The sequence below is a fragment of the Coloeus monedula genome (genome assembly GCF_965178545.1).
Source record: "Coloeus monedula genome assembly, chromosome: 1".
NCBI lineage: Eukaryota > Metazoa > Chordata > Aves > Passeriformes > Corvidae > Coloeus > Coloeus monedula.
This window is the reverse complement of record NC_138781.1, coordinates 36,409,756-36,425,554: the sequence shown is the minus strand read 5'-3', so window position 1 is coordinate 36,425,554 and position 15,799 is coordinate 36,409,756. Positions and strand designations below refer to the sequence as shown.

General features: G+C 36.2%; 1 protein-coding gene across 1 annotated transcript in view; it reads left to right on the top strand.

Moving 5' to 3' along the window:
- Nucleotides 1-15,799, top strand: part of TBC1D5 (TBC1 domain family member 5) — a 317,175-nt gene that overhangs the window by 245,235 nt on the left and 56,141 nt on the right. The window contains exon 16 of the mRNA XM_082289383.1: nt 11,998-12,083. Coding sequence (XP_082145509.1) covers nt 11,998-12,083 — 86 coding nt within the window. The remainder of the gene's footprint in view (nt 1-11,997; nt 12,084-15,799) is intronic.

Genomic DNA, 15,799 nt, shown 5'->3' with positions numbered 1-15,799 from the left:
CTTGTCATAAATGGTGAAGTTGTTAAGATGGACCTGATACAGCTTTTCCATCTGTAACTTCCAGTTCTGGAGATAACCTGGGTTTGTACATCTAAAAACATCTATTATTTTTTCTGTTTCCTTGTCTTGTAGTCTATCAGGAGAGCTAAACTTTGGCTTGATGAACCTGTCACATTTTGTTTGCTTCTTTTCACTGCAGTCATCACCAGGGAACTACCTAAATGTCAGAAGAAAGCTGTACTTAAAAGATGGGTGGCATATTTTTCTTAAAGATGGACAAATACAATTTCCTGACCTTTTGTGGGATCAAACCTTACCAGAAGCCTTAGCATTATCCAGTATTAACACTAATATGAAAAGTAATTAGTACTTGCCATTAACCTAATGCTTGCAGCAGCTCTCCTGTTCACTTTGAGAACCCCAGTTGTCAGCTGAGATGAGAGAACATTTTAGATACCACATCTCTGATATTTTTCAGTGCCACAGAAGAGAAATACACATCTCTGTAATAGCTGAAAACAAGTTAATGCACCTGTGTCTGAGAGGGGGCCCGAGAGATACTAATTTTACAGGCAGGAGTATGGATCAATGCAGAATAATTGAATTTCAGCCTTTTCTGCATTTGGCTAGCTCCACTTCTTAGGAAAATGTGGAATGAAAAGCTCAAATCAGTGTTGTTGTCTTTGCATAGGGTGATAAAGTTAACCTGCTTAGCAGAGTATTTGTTTCACATTTCCAATCTTTGAACAGATAATTGCCTCAATTATTTATATTAAAGTAACTTCTATGCACTTACAGTCCTTCTGAATGTAACACTAGAGCTTCTTATGGAAGAATGGGCTATTAAAATTGTGTATATGTAAAATGAAAAAATAAGGGAAGGTTCTTTTATGTATATCCAAAAACATTTACTGAAGGTGTGTGTCTGCATATTTAATACACCATGAGTGGCTCATTTTCTTCAGTTTTTTTCCTTATCAAAACCATTGAGCACTGTTAATTTTCAAAGCAAAGGCAGCAAAATTAAGAAGTAGAGATATGGAGATAGGGCATTGAAAAAATATAAAGTGATTAAAAAACATAGTTCTAACTAGAGTTGTTCAAATTAAAAAAAAAAATTAAAAAAACCCAATTAGAAACAAAAGTCATAGAAAATGTGAACATATTGTGTTCCTTAAATAACCAGATGTTCTTTCCTTCCTGAAGGCAGCCAGGGCTAGGAATAAAAGGTTTAAAACTATTGTTTTAAGTTAACTGTGAATTTTGAAAATCTGTTTTCACCCTTTAGCAAATAAAATTCTAATACAGCAACATAAGCAAAGTAATTTTCATCTTTGGGTGTTCCTATTTGTATGTTGTTCTATGTTTAAGTGTTAACCTTATCACAATGACTTATTAGAAAGCTAAAGCACTACATAGAATATTACAGTTTTGCATCGCATACTAAGAACCTGACAACTATCCTTTGTCTGAAAGCTTACTGTATTTATTCTTCATTTTTCTGTAAAATAAGTTTGCTTTCAGATATTTTAACATGGTGAGTTGCCCCATTCATTGAGCAAGCTAGTTAGGAGCTTAATTCAGTGGAGACATCTTTTATCATAAGCTATCAGCTAAAAAAAAAAAAGAAAAAAAGAATGTGCTTGGTTAATGGAAATTAATTTGTTACTTATGCTAATAATATTCTAGTTACTGCTGCTTATATTTACTCAACATTATATTTTAGCTATCTGCTGACATTGAAAGTGGCTATATAAATATTAAATTCAAACTAAATCCATGGAGAAGCATACATGACATTTCAAAGAAGTTGTATTAGTTCATCATGACTGAAATTACAGGTACTGCCAGAAAACTTAAGCAATAAAATATGGTCATGATCACTCATATAACAAATAGTTGGAAAAATCTGCATTCTAGGTTTTAACACTATTCACTATCTGAGCAATGAGTGACAAGGGGAAAGCACATTGCTGAAATTTTGAACCAAACTCTTTGTACATTTATTTTCAGCTGAATTTTCTTCTTAAGTAGCTGCCACCGTCTCAGAGTTTTCTCCAAGCTGGTTTCATGTGCCTGAAAGGCTGTTGAGTTTCACTTTCTTCTTCTTCAGATAAATTCTTTTCTATACACTCATTAACTGAGGTGCTGCTGCAGAGCTGCAACTGTCCTTTGAACACTGCCGTTATGTCAGTATTGTTGTTTTGCCGTTTGTGGCAGGAGAAAAGCAGGTTTGGGGTTGTTTTGTTTGTTTGTTAGCATTGTGTGTGCAATCTGGCTTTAATTACCTCTCTTTAATGACCAGATTGCAGCCAATCAGAAGTTGGGATCTGGCGCTGCTCCGGCATTAGCAGCTCATTAATTTGTACCTCCATGCAGAGGTACTGCTGGGGTGCGGGTCCACTTCGTTACAGGGGTACCAGCAAGGGGGAGGGGGACTCTGAACAAACACTTTTAGTTTTGATCATGAAGAATCTGACTGATATTTCAGGAGCAATAATACACTGGGGTTAGGTGCATGAAAAGTAAGTTATCAGGAAGCTGGGATAATGGATATCCTAGTGCAGTATGACCTGCCTGTACTTTAAGTAAGGAGAATTGCCTGAGTAAGGTCACCTGTACTTTAAAGGAGAGTTACCTTTACATGAGATATGATTGATAAAGGAAATGAGGTTTTCCAGAAAAGCTGATTACACATCTCTTCATCTGGGAGAAAAGGACTTAGGAGAAACAAAAAAGAAATGCGTATACTTTCAGCGATTCACAGAGAACTTCCATTTGCCTTATTCTGAAAGTTTAAGATCTTGCATGTTCAATGCAAGGTAGATAGATTTTTATGGACAAAAATGTGGCACCATTCTCAACTCGACCTCTGCTTTTACAACCACATTCAATTCCTTGTAGTGAACTCAAGCATTTTGATGTTCTAACATTCCCATTTGCAAATAAAGTAAAGTTAGATGTAATCTAAACACCTCACTTAAAATAAATCAACATTTTTGCTCTAATTGCATGCAAAGCTTTCTAATGTGGACCATGATACTAACTTATTCTTTGTTTATGTTCATGTTCTTAAAATTAGAAACTTACGTTTTCCAATGAAATAGTCTATGCTTTGTTTTAAGAATTATTGATTTAAAAATTCAGTTATTGTGTTTCATTAATAGAATAAGGTATGACAGGCGGCTAAGAGTTTAATGATAAATTACTTGGAATAACCATGTTGCCATAGTACCACATAAAAATAGTAAGTGTACCATGAATTAAAAATCTGCTTCATTTTTGTACATTTGTTTCAACACCTTCTTTCCCAGTGCACCTATACATTTTAAAATGCAAAAAGGCTACATGGTCAATACTTGTGATACAACAGCTTTCTTATCTCTCTCAAAGTTCATTGCAATCTCTTCACTGGTAGATTAACCACATAATCAACCCACCATAAAATAGTCATCTTCAATATATCCTGGATGTCACAAGCAATATTTTCAGGAGAAAAACTTGGAAAGTGGTTGATTAGTCATCTATTCAAGACTTTACAAATGAGAAACCTTTCAAAGTCCTTCTCATTCTGCAGCACCATATGCAACACACTCGAGGGAGTCATCTCTCGAGGGAGAAAGCTGATCTCTTGGATTGCCAGTGGCAATGCAGTTCCCAAGTGTTGCTCTCTCCTTAGTGTTGCACATACAGGCCAGCAGTGTGGGTAAGACCTCACAAATACTGTATCCAAACAAGTTAAACAACCATTACATTTAAATTAATAGGAATATGGTAAGAAATAATATGGAATAAAGCAAAGCTTCCAGAACAGTGACACCTTGCATAGTTAAAGCCATGCCACAGGTAAGATGGTGCAGAAGCAAAGGATGTGTCCCAGTTCTGCGTGGGGCTGAGCAAAATGGGGCTGCAGTCCCCTGCTGGCAGCGAGAGCAGAGCCCAGCCAAGTAACCTCGTTGTTCTCATTGCCCATTTTGTGTGGCCCAGCAGGAAGGAGAGCCATTGGCCACCTTAAGGGTAGGAAGGAGTGGGGGTGTGCCTGCTGATTTCTGGGAGGATGGGGAGGTGCAGAGTCTTTCAGAGGAAATGGCTAAAGGTGAGTTAGGAACTAGTGTTTCTACTTCTGGCTAACATTTGCAAGTCTCCAAGACAATGGGCAAGAAAGTTCTCTTTGGAAGACGGAATTTTTAAACTGTTCCTTCTATTTGAGCAAGTTGACATCCTCAGTAGCAAAGTGAAAGCAATTCTGATTGTACTTGCTGCTAAAGCAAGAAGATGAAGCATTTTAAGCTCTTAATTACTTTAGCTACCAATAAAACTTATTGCTTGTGAATTTCTTGGGGCTGTTTCTTTCAATTGATTGGTTTACTTCTGTTTAAAAAGTCATCTAAAGCTACTGACCCTCTCCTAAAAAAAGTAATAATGTTATTTATAAAATTACACTAGTAAAATGTATTTAACAGTGTTAGAGTGAGGTGATTATGGTTCTTATGTGCAACCTGACAATTCAGTTAATCATTTCTAGTTTGCAAGGTAGTTTATCAAAAGGAAGCACTTAAAACACTTAAAGCACTTTGATTCTACCTAATCAAAAGTTCTCCATATCATAATTTATTTACTAAAATCTGCAAAGCACAAACTCTGAGTTCTATAAAAATGGATTCAAAACTTTTCAGTAGGATATGAAAGATTAGCTACTATATCATATCCAATCTATTATGATGGAATTTGAGTTCAGACTCTTCTGGTATAAATGTATATATACTGCTTGTGTGCCTACATATTTTATAGTAAATACTAGTGTATCGGTTGTAATGAAGGCTATTGAGTAAATTTGTATTGGGAAGTGCTTCTCTGAAAGAGCAAAATATTGTCAAGATAGAACTGGGAATGGTATATTTTATCCTTTGCTGTACATTTTTATGGAAAATTAGGTTTGGATACGTTGTTTCTTTGTCTTTTTAAGGAGCAGTAGTGATCAAAATGGCTCTGCAGTATAATTCCTCACGATTGGAATCCTAAATGAAAGGAGTTGCTTGTCCCGCAGCACCAGGACCTTAGCTTCTCTCTGTGATTCACAGGAAAAGACTTGGATGTCATATTCCTTTTGGTGTGGTGTGTGCATGGGGCTCTGTGAAGGAGCTTTTTTCACTCCCCTGGGGACCTTTTTCAAGTGGTTTTCCGTAGCACACTACACACAGAACATGAATTATTCTCTTTCTTTGCCACGTAGCAGAAATAACCAAATAGCACCTTAAAATGTTCTTGTTTTTCCCTGATACATGAGATTTGTGTGCAAGCATGTATCTGGAAAAGATATAATGCTGTAAGGGTGCTTACAAGGGTTGTGTAAGTATAAGCTTCGGATAACTGCATTACTCACAAAGCCATCAGTGAGTTATGCAGGTTGTCCAAAACGAGTGCCAATAAAACCATAATGTGGTAGCTTTTCTGTACATAAAGATGTCATATTTTAAATCTCATAATTTGGAGCATTCCAGGGTTTAAAGCGAGGCTTGCTGTGTGTTCCCTTCAAAAGCCTGGAGCTTTCCTCCACAATGTTGTAAAACTCCTGTTCCTAACTGCACGAGGCTGCAAGATGCCAGAGCATAAATCTGTCACAGGGTAGAGCTGAACACTGTCAGATTTATACCTTACTATTTAGTTAATTTACTTCTTAAAACCAAGGGTTCAGCTGAAAAATAGGCAACTAAATTAAGAGGCAGATTTAAAAGGTACTTAAGCGATTCTGTTGATGCAAGATGGGGATTTTACACAGGTTATGAACTTGAACATTGGCAGGTCGGAGTCTTTTTGTCTGGAATATCAATAAAAGCTGATTTGGTAGGATTTGATCTACCTGTTAAAATGCAGTATTCTGTAATGCTATAAATGAAAATAAAAAAAGGCTTCCCAAGCAGTTAGGACAAGAAGCCAAAATACACAACTAGAAATTTCTTTCAGTCAAGTCACTGAAGCATTTTTAAATCTCACTTGTCATTTTTTTTCAGTTCTTCATCTCTTGTCATAGAATGCCCATGCGAGAGAAGGCATGTGTGTATGAAGTTAAAAACAGACCATAACGCATAGTATTTAAAATATCTTCCTGGTGTCTGAAATTTCTAGTTGCCAGGGGAATGGAGGGTTGTCACGTAACAAAACTGGAGATAATTTATTATAAGCCTAATCAGAGTTCAGGGGTGTCTTCCATTCCTGACCCCATTAACTGAATTTTCTTTCCTTTTCAGTTTTTTCTGAGTAATTTTCTTGCTTAGGAAAAAAAAAAACAAACTCTTACTTTTCTTTAGAAACAATTAAATATGATAATTCTTCATGCTGTTATTGCATTGTAAATAACAAGGTCCATGACTGAGACCCTAAGCATCTTCTGAAAAATGTAAACAGGAAGCATTATTCCCAGTTTAAGGATTATGGCATTCCTTTGCCAACACCAATATTAGTGCATGGATCTCCTGACTCCTGTGATTAAAGGAAGTTCTTTATTAGTTCTATGCAGTGTACACTTCATGTGCTGCTTTCATACACAGAATTGATATACTATCAATCTATGTTTTAGATGGTATTTTGCTCTTGGCCTTGAACCACTTTTGAACTGGCAATAGTACCTTATGTCATCTAATGTCTTGCTGGGTTTTTTTTCATTCTAATAACTCAGTGGTTCATAGGCATATAAAATATCTTTTGTGCTCCAGCAGGTTGCTTGTTCTACAGAAGGTATAATAAGGGAAGAGAAGAATTAGCAGGTGAAAAGAAAGGGGTTTTGTTTGAGGAATGGTCTTTGCTTTGGGTGCTTTGGAGTTTGGGGTGGGTTGGTTGTTTAGTATACAAAATACTGTGATATGTTTCTGTCATGTTAAGCCTTTGATTATACTGTGTAAGTCAGTTCATGTGGGGTGGAGACAGCTGCTTAAATATCTGACAAAATAATAAAAAGAGGAAAGATTAAGTTCTCTCTGTAAGTTGTTAGGGAATAATTAGTAAATACTTCATATTAATTATTAGTGCCTAGTAGAAAAGCTGCTTCTGAACTGAACAAACTTATGCACATCTCAGCTGCTATATATCAGCTCTGTTCCCAGTCCAAATTTTTTCTATGTTCATGTCATCTTTATTGAAGAAAGAAGCAAAGATGATCTAGCAGGAAAAGGTAAACCTTTCCTGATTTCTCAGTCCTATTTGAATTTAGAGTCACATGACCGTCCAACTTTCATTAGAAACAAATGAAAGGGAAAAAACAGAATTTTAATACAAAAATGTCTTAGGCAGTACAAGAATTATGAAGAAATCAAATATTACCATGTCAGCTGAAGAGGGGAGAAAGGAGAAAATTGGCTTCCTAAAAATAATTGTTCAAATAAGTTGGACAACATTGCATCATGATCCTTCTTTTCTTTTTACATATGTTTGGTTCAGTCTGGTTTTTGGTTTAGGCTTAAAATATTAGTAGATTAGGGGGAAAAAAGATAAATGTTTGGCAGCATTTGGTTAATATATTGGAAAAAATTAGTTTTAAAAAATTCCATGGGGCACTAGTGAGATGATTATTTTGGAAAGCCTACTGTGCCTGGATTTAGAATTCACTGCTGCTGTTTTGTTTGGTTTTTCTCTGTTGCATTGAGGTTATCTAGTTTCAGATACAATCTATTAAGTGGAGTATTTTTTTAGTAGCTGAGGTTTTCCCACCTGCCTACCCCCAAAACACCTGCAACATATGTTTGTGTAACCCTGCAATGCTTTGTGGTTTGGGCCGTGAGAAATTCCCCCAGAGCTTTTTGCTTATAAACAGCTGAGCGATTCATTTCTCTAATGACAAGTGCTTTTCCCTTGGCATTGAGGCAATAGCATGTTTGCTAAAATAAGTCTCATTTTCTGTTAGATATATTGAAAATCTTTTTTCATTCTCGTCTTTTTTTCTGAACCTTCAGATTTTGTGCAAAATTGTATTTGATTTTTCCCCTTGTTAATAAAACTAAAAAGGGAGAAAATAATATACCTCAACAAAGAAGAGTGTTATGGAGATTCCTCCACTTGCACCTGCATGTAAACTTTCAAACATGCTGTGTATTTAGAAGGTGAAGTATCAGGTTCATTGTAGAACAGCCTGTGACTTCTGTCACGCACAAACGTGCTTTGCTATATCCTGTCTATTCCGGGGGTAATGTGATGCAATATGTCTCCAGAGGCTAGGGAGGAAAAGGGGTTTATCTGGGAATTTGAGCATAGTGGAGCACGACCCTTAGCTGATGGGAGTTGCTTTTCAGCAGTTTGTGCAGGTTTAGGGAATCTGCTGCATTCAGTGTGATTCTGACCACGGCATCAATCCCCCACCTCGCAAAAGTGCAGCTGTGGGTGTAACTTACCTTGGCCCCATATCCCTGGAAGAGGATAAAGGCAAATAGAAAGTTCCCAAGAACCTCCTGGCAGCCATGGGAATTGGAGTGAGTCAGTCTGGTGGTGGCTGAGAATAGACAGGAGGACAGGGAGAGGACTTCATCAGGCAAATGAGCCAGGGATGGGGCGGGCAGGCAGGGGGATCTTTTAGGCAAGGAAAGGCTCAGAGGCAGGAATGCCTCAGAGGTACCTGAAACATTTTCAGGCTTTTTTTCCCTTTGGACTGTGGCTAATATATTTTGAAGAGACAAAGTCCAATATCACATCAATTTCTGTGTGTTTCTATATCTGAATTTCATACACTGTCCTTTTAAAAGCATAAACTGGGCATTTTCTACCTGTTGAAACTATGTTCGCCCTAGATAGACATTAAGATTAGAAGAATTATAAACCCAGCAGACCTCTCCTACAAAATGGGTGTGGGAAAGGGGGGTCTAGTGTTGGCATAGACAGCTTTTCTCTCTGATTTCTGCTCTGTTTCTTTACAAGGGGAAAATCATATACGTGTTAATCTCTATAATGCCCTCACACAATTTCTTGGAGGGATTCAGCAAACTGTAAATTTGAAGGATTGATTTTGCTGTCATTTTAACATTATACTTTTACAAGAAAAAAATTTATCCAAGTTTGTAGCAAAATAATGTACATAAATTGAAAAAGGAATAACTTTATTTATTTAAGTAAAATAAAGTAAGTATGAAAAATTCAAGTTGGATCATTCTAAATGGCACTGTGTAGGAAAAACCTGGTTGCTGTGAATATTTTAAGCAACAGAGGCATGTTTTTTGTAAATAAATTGCTTAGCCTTTAGTTCTAATACATGGATTGTAATTTAGAGGACAGCTCAAATTGAATGCTTAGAGAGGGGGATTAGTTTAAAATTCTTAAGGAAGAAACCTTGTAATTATGTAGGTTTTCTGTTCTGCTTTTTACATTTAACTTACTGAAATGGTTGAAAAGAATGCATAATTTAAAGGACAACCACAGTAACATAAAGATCATAATCTTCAAAATAATGTGTTTTTACTGTCTGAATTTCAGTTCTCAGAAGTATTTACATTTTCTGCTACTTCACAGATACTTGTCTGCTAACATATATGCGAGGTTAGGTTTTTTTAAATATTGAAATTTTTTGAGAGGATCTCTCAGTGATGCTACAAAAGAAGTTGCAGTAGTAACCCTTGGCATTTATTATATTGCATTTCTAATGTTTTTTCAGAGAGCTCTTTTTTCACTGCATGTAATAGTACTTTAAACTGCTTCTTCCTTTGATACCTTTAAACCTCATAGGAATTTAAATAGGCCCCTGTGAAAGTAATGCTTGAGCCTCATTCATATGTTCGAGTTAGATGTTATTCCTATTAATGGCTTTAAGTGCTTAGATAGCAGATCAGCCTTTCGTGTCTTCAATTGCTTGTCATTTCTGCATAAATATGTTTCAAGATACTGTTCCACATGATCTTTTCCTCTTGTTTTGGTTTTGAGTTTTTATTTAATTCAGAAGCAATGTGTAATAATCTTTTTTATTTATTGCGTGTTGGAAAAGAAACTTCAATGTTTTTGCTGACTTTCAATATATACTGAGTTATTGGAAGCAAATTGCAAAGCTGGCTAGCAAATACATGGTAACGTGTATTTTGCAAAAAGTTGTCTTTTGGGTTAGAAGTGCCCATTATTGTAGCCATCTCTTACCCTTCAACCTTACCCTTCAAGACGTGTAAAGAAAGAAGTTACTTAATTCATAGGAGAAAAGTTACACTGTTTGATTACTCGTGTAGAAGTCGCAGCACCATCAGTTATCCTCATCACGTCAGTTTGGATTTGATTATCATAGAAATGTATTGAATTACCAAACTAGAGCAATAGTAACTAAAGCTGATTCATTGTTATTGCTGTCAGTTGATGAGGACTGACTTTCAAGCTCTATGAATAGGTAGAGTTATTGAAACATTGTTTTTATAACAGGAGATGAAAAATGTAGAACGACCATTACAGTATGGGTGGTAGGATAGATGAGAATTTTTTTAATGCTTGTCTAATAGCTTTTAGTCGCTTCATTTTTTAATGAACATTACAAACAGCATATACATTTAAAATGTTTATTGTGTTTCCAAAGAAAGAAAATGAGACATTTCATACAAGATTAAGTCTAACTGCAGGAAACAATCTGGAAATTCCCACCCTTAAATATGCTTGCAGAAATCATCCTGGCCTTTGGTATCTACCAATTCTATAAATTTTCTTTTCTCCTTTTGTGCTCATGCAGTGTTTTGGTCTTTAAAATTCAAGTCCTGTATCCTCCTCCAAAAACCAGGTTTTCAAGAAAGGAGGGCTATCTGCATGCAGAAAATGAGATGGTAAGACTGTGGATACTCCAGTCTGTAATGAAATCTGGAGAGTAAATATACAACATGTGAAACTGAAACAGCTGAAGACTGACTCTGTCAAAAATATAATGTACTCTCACCTGTGAACAACTGTTTTGCAAAGGTCAATGTATAGTTCACTAAAACTGTACTGACTACTAGCAGGACTTAAGAAGGCAGATCAGAATACAAGGCAACAGCCAATAAATGATTAAACCTTAATACTTAGAAAGTATTTACATCTTTTATACAATATATCTGATCATTTTGCAGAAATTTACAATTTTGTTTTCTCTTACACTAGAAATTATTTAAGCCATTTCTCATTTATATGTATTTTTTTTAAAAAAAAAAAGCTCCTGTGCACCGCTCTGTTATTTTGTCTCCATCTGCATGAAAATTTTTTTACTTACAAATATTTACTTGCCCCTCCAAATAGTGTCCATCAGGATGCATGCATTCAATCAAGATACTTTATGCATATACTAGAGTCTATGCTTAATGTTCAATGTATTCTTAGATCCCAAAAGGATCATTTCAGAACTACTGAAGGCAGCATGATTCTGTGAAAGAGTTTCATTGTGTCAGAAGTGGAGAATAGCAAGTGGATTCTGGTTTCAATATTAATTATATACTCTTTATTATAGGACAACAGTTTTTTATTCGTGACCTCAGTTTTGAGTAGGGTGAAATTTGGAGAGCAAAAATAGGCTCCGTATGCCATCTAGTGGGAGTGCTCAGGTTGTCTCACTAAAATTAATTCTTCACTTAACAGAGACAGTGCTAGTGATGTATTAAGTTCAAAATGTTTGCTGTCGTTTCTCCAGACTATTACCATTTTCTTTAAAAGCATAGCACTTTAGTTTGGGGGTGGTGAAATTCTATGCCTGACCTGCAGGAAGAAACCAGATTGGTATCTGTTCTTGTCCAAGAATTATTGATTTAATTAGGAATATTACCACTACAGCAAACAGCCTCATCACTGTGTGGAAGAGTACTGATTTCTGTGAGCATGGAATGGACTTACAGGTAGAATTTGGTGTTGTGTTAAGTATTTTAAGTCTTCACTTTAACGTAAACGACATTACTGCCTTGAGAAACCAAGATCCCAGGAAAATAAATTGTTCTGTAAGTTTCTAATCCTCATTATTGAATGTATTTCATGTCTCTGCTTAAAATCTCCCAGAAAATTGCAATGAGGTATTTTTTTATTTTTTAGCGAAATCCAAGACCAGTGACTCACCAGTTCCAACAAAATTTAGATTATTACAAAGCACGCGGAGCAGACTTGATGAACAAAACCCGGTAAGCTATTTCTAAATATGTGTTCACCAAACTAAGACCTTACATAAACAAAATGTTTCAGAAGTCACGTTTATTCTAAACATGAATTACATAAGCAGTATTAGAAGTACATGTGTTTATTTCATGACATTTATTTCAAATCTGTCCCTTGACTATTATTGCATGAAAAAATTGAAGTTTTTACACATAGTGTTGCAGTCACTTGCAGCATCTTTTTAAGGAAGGCTAAGGGCACTTTTACACAATGATGTGTCCTAAAAGCAGTGGGTAAAACATTTCCAATGTGAGTTCTGTAGCTGAACTAATTCTGATAATGCACCTGGAGTATGAGTACCAGAAGCTGTCTAAGTTTAGTTGAATTAATGTAAATCCAGTTTGAAGTAATTTTTACAAAACTTTTCCTCCCTTCTTTTAGAAGTGGTTTGTATCAATAATACCAAAATTCCTCATCAAGGCTGTATTATCTGGGTGGCCACAAGGTGAGTGCTGATGCCTGGTGGCTCCTGGTGGCTGCAGGGCAAGCCAGCACAAGAGATAATGCTTCAATTGACACAGTTACAGGCAGTTTCTTGGGTTGCACATGGCCCTAGCCATACCCTCTGCCTGCTGATTCATTAGAACTTGCTAGCTTTTGGACCTTTGCATCTCTGTCACATTCTGTTGAAATCAGCTACATTAAAAGCCAACTAAAATTAAAATGGAGTAGTTTCAAAAGCTTTTAAAAATGGACAAAGAGGCAGAAATTAAAGCTAAGTACAGTGACTGCAAAAACATCTCTTTCTTTATAAATCAGGCTTTAAAGTTGAGGACAGGTGTCAAAATTACTGCATTCTATTGCATTTTCTTAATGTTTTTACTTACTCTTTTGAAAAATTATCTCCAGTGTTGCCTAACTGGAGAAATAAGTTGTTTGAAGTTTCAAAAAGAAAGATTTCAAGGATTTTGAAAAAACAAGTAAATCATAAAGCCCAAACAAGAATGACACCTGCTGGAAACCTAAATTCCAAGAAAAAAAAATTCATTGGATCTCTGTAGGAATATAAATTAATTGCACACACATACACAGAATACTCACCAAAGGAGATGGAAAGTTGTTTAGAATAATTCAGATATAAGAAAAGCTGAGATAAATTCATCTCAAGACAAAAACACTTAGAGTAGGTCAAATGTGGTAAAACTGTTTAAGATTGCACTAGGGAGAGAACTGGAAGATGTAACATTAGGAAATGTTTCTGCAGTGAGCAGAGATGGATTAAATCAACTACCACATCTTTTTCATCTTTAATTCCACAGGCTCAGTGATATGTTTAAAATATCTTGACAAATCTCTAATATATATTGCTTATTTTATCACATGTAAAACTTTTTAATTGTCCATGTTCATATATTTGTCTCTCATCTCTTTGTAATGATTACTCACTGAAAAGAGAAATGCCTTTGAATAAGGCCTGCTTAAAACAAAACCTTTCCATCTTAGCAGAAAACTGCAGAGATTGAATCATCTTCCTACTGCTAGTTTAAAAATACACCATTCACAGTCAAGGTCAATGATGCTTATTGTGATGAAACAAAATTGTTTGCTTCATAGATGGAATTCACGTCTCCTTGATACTCATATTTTTAAACTGATGCTTACTTTTAAATGCATCTGCTGATAACTCAACAACATAATCAATCAGTATTTTTCTTGTAATTGTTGTACATGTCTGGTACATTTAGATGGCTAAAATGTAGATTGATCCATGTTTAATGGCTGTAATCATCCTTTGCATTAATATATCAGACATTTAAATGGTAAGAAATAGACACATTGTTCTTATTTTCCTGAACTTCAGCTCAGTTTTAATGTCACTCCTCCAGAGATGTAGCACCTCACTATTGTTCGTTTTCTGAAGCTGTCATTCAGAGAAATTGCACAGATTTTACTTCATGATACATTTTTTAAAACCACCTCTTGAAAAGGTATTTAGATACCATCATTATTTATTTTTCATGAATTTATATGTGTTCTGAGCTGATCATTAGCAGTGTCAGTTCATAGCACAGCCAAATCACACCACAGGTTTTTAGGAGCTGTGATAACTATCCTTTCTAATTGTCATGTAATTCTAAAACATCCTTGCATGTTACTGTTGGAAGCATTTCTAAAAATCATGTTTCGGACATGAAGGCTTAGAAATTGTTTATGTTTATTGTTCCTGTAAAATGAAGTTTTTCTCAAAAAGTCTCTTTCCAACCATCTGAAAAATGCAAATAAACTTGTCCTGGTGTACATGTATGTCAAAGCAGCAAATCAAACAGTGTAGAAGGACAACTGTCACTTTCTATTAAGCAAAATATAGCTAAAAAAAAATAAACAAGAAAGAAACAAGCTGCTGGACACAAATACACAAGCTTCTGTAAAAGCTTTGTTTCCTGCGTCTGTGGACCATCACGATTCCAATGATACATTTAGCTCAAAGTATCCAGTGGCTTTGTTGCTCAGGTGGCCCATCCGAGTAAATAATTTATTTTTGGTTAGTACAATTTTTTGTGCAAAGTCAAGGGGGTTTTGTTGTGATTGTCAAGGTTCTAGACTTAGAGACAACATAAATGGACTCAATGTGCAAGCCATTATCTTCCTTCTAAGGTAATGTTTCAGGTGAGTGAGTGATATATACCTGTAGTGGTATATACCTGTACCACACCAAACTACAACTTTAGTGATTGTTTTCAGTAGACTGAGGGAAAAAATATGCTAAATATACTAAAGTTTGGACTCTGAATCTCAGCCAAGTTATTACTGGTATGACCTCATCTGTTAGCAGGTTCCTATAAAAAGAGGAAACCCAGCCTACTACAGGCAGATTATTAAAAAGAAGAAGCAATCCATTGAGTCTTGATTAATTTACCCAATTCCTTTTCTTGTCTGGCATAATCCACTAGAGCAGCAACTTCAGTTTGAAATGCTGACATTTGTTCTCCTGTATTTACCACAAAAATAACCAAAAATTTAAAAGGGCCCTAGGGAAAAGTGATTATCAAATCTCCCTGGCTGTTTCCTGTGAGCCTTCTCATATAAATCCACCAGCCATCGCTCACTCAGAACTGGTTAAACTGGTAAGTCTAGGTTCCGGAGGGTGTGAGGGGACCAAAGTGTTGGACTCCTGAGGGGGCCGCCCTTAGGGAGGACTCATGTCCTTTGATCTTCGGTGGGAGTGTGCTGGCATCATTCCTGGCAAAAGCTGACAATACAAGTCTCAGAGGGCTTGGTCTGGAGGGGTTACCCTTTAGTGGCTCAAGTTGTTTGACAGCTTGGACTTAATATTTCTCAGGTGGAATCTCAACTTCAGTCTCATGAAGTGCTTTTCTCACTGCTGTTGTTGCTTCCCCCACCTTTTCAGGGGGGTTTCCTCCAATGAATTTCCTGCCCAGAGGGAATGAGACTGTTCATTGCACAGCCTGTGCAGTCACGGGTGAATATTCATACCCCTGCAGGAGGCTGTAAAAGGTGTGTTTCCCTCCCTTCCAAGTATGTGCCAGTTGAGCAGTGGTTAAAGGCACAGTATTGGCATTCAATTGCCTGTAATAAACTGTAAGCCAGACTCTCTGTTGGCTCCTTCACTGCCCAGGCAGGAGAATTAGAAGGGGACTTTGAAACCGACCCATTAATGCTCGATCACATGGGTGTTTGTGTTGTGGCTGTTAGGTTTGCAGTGTTGGGTGCTCTAGCTGTT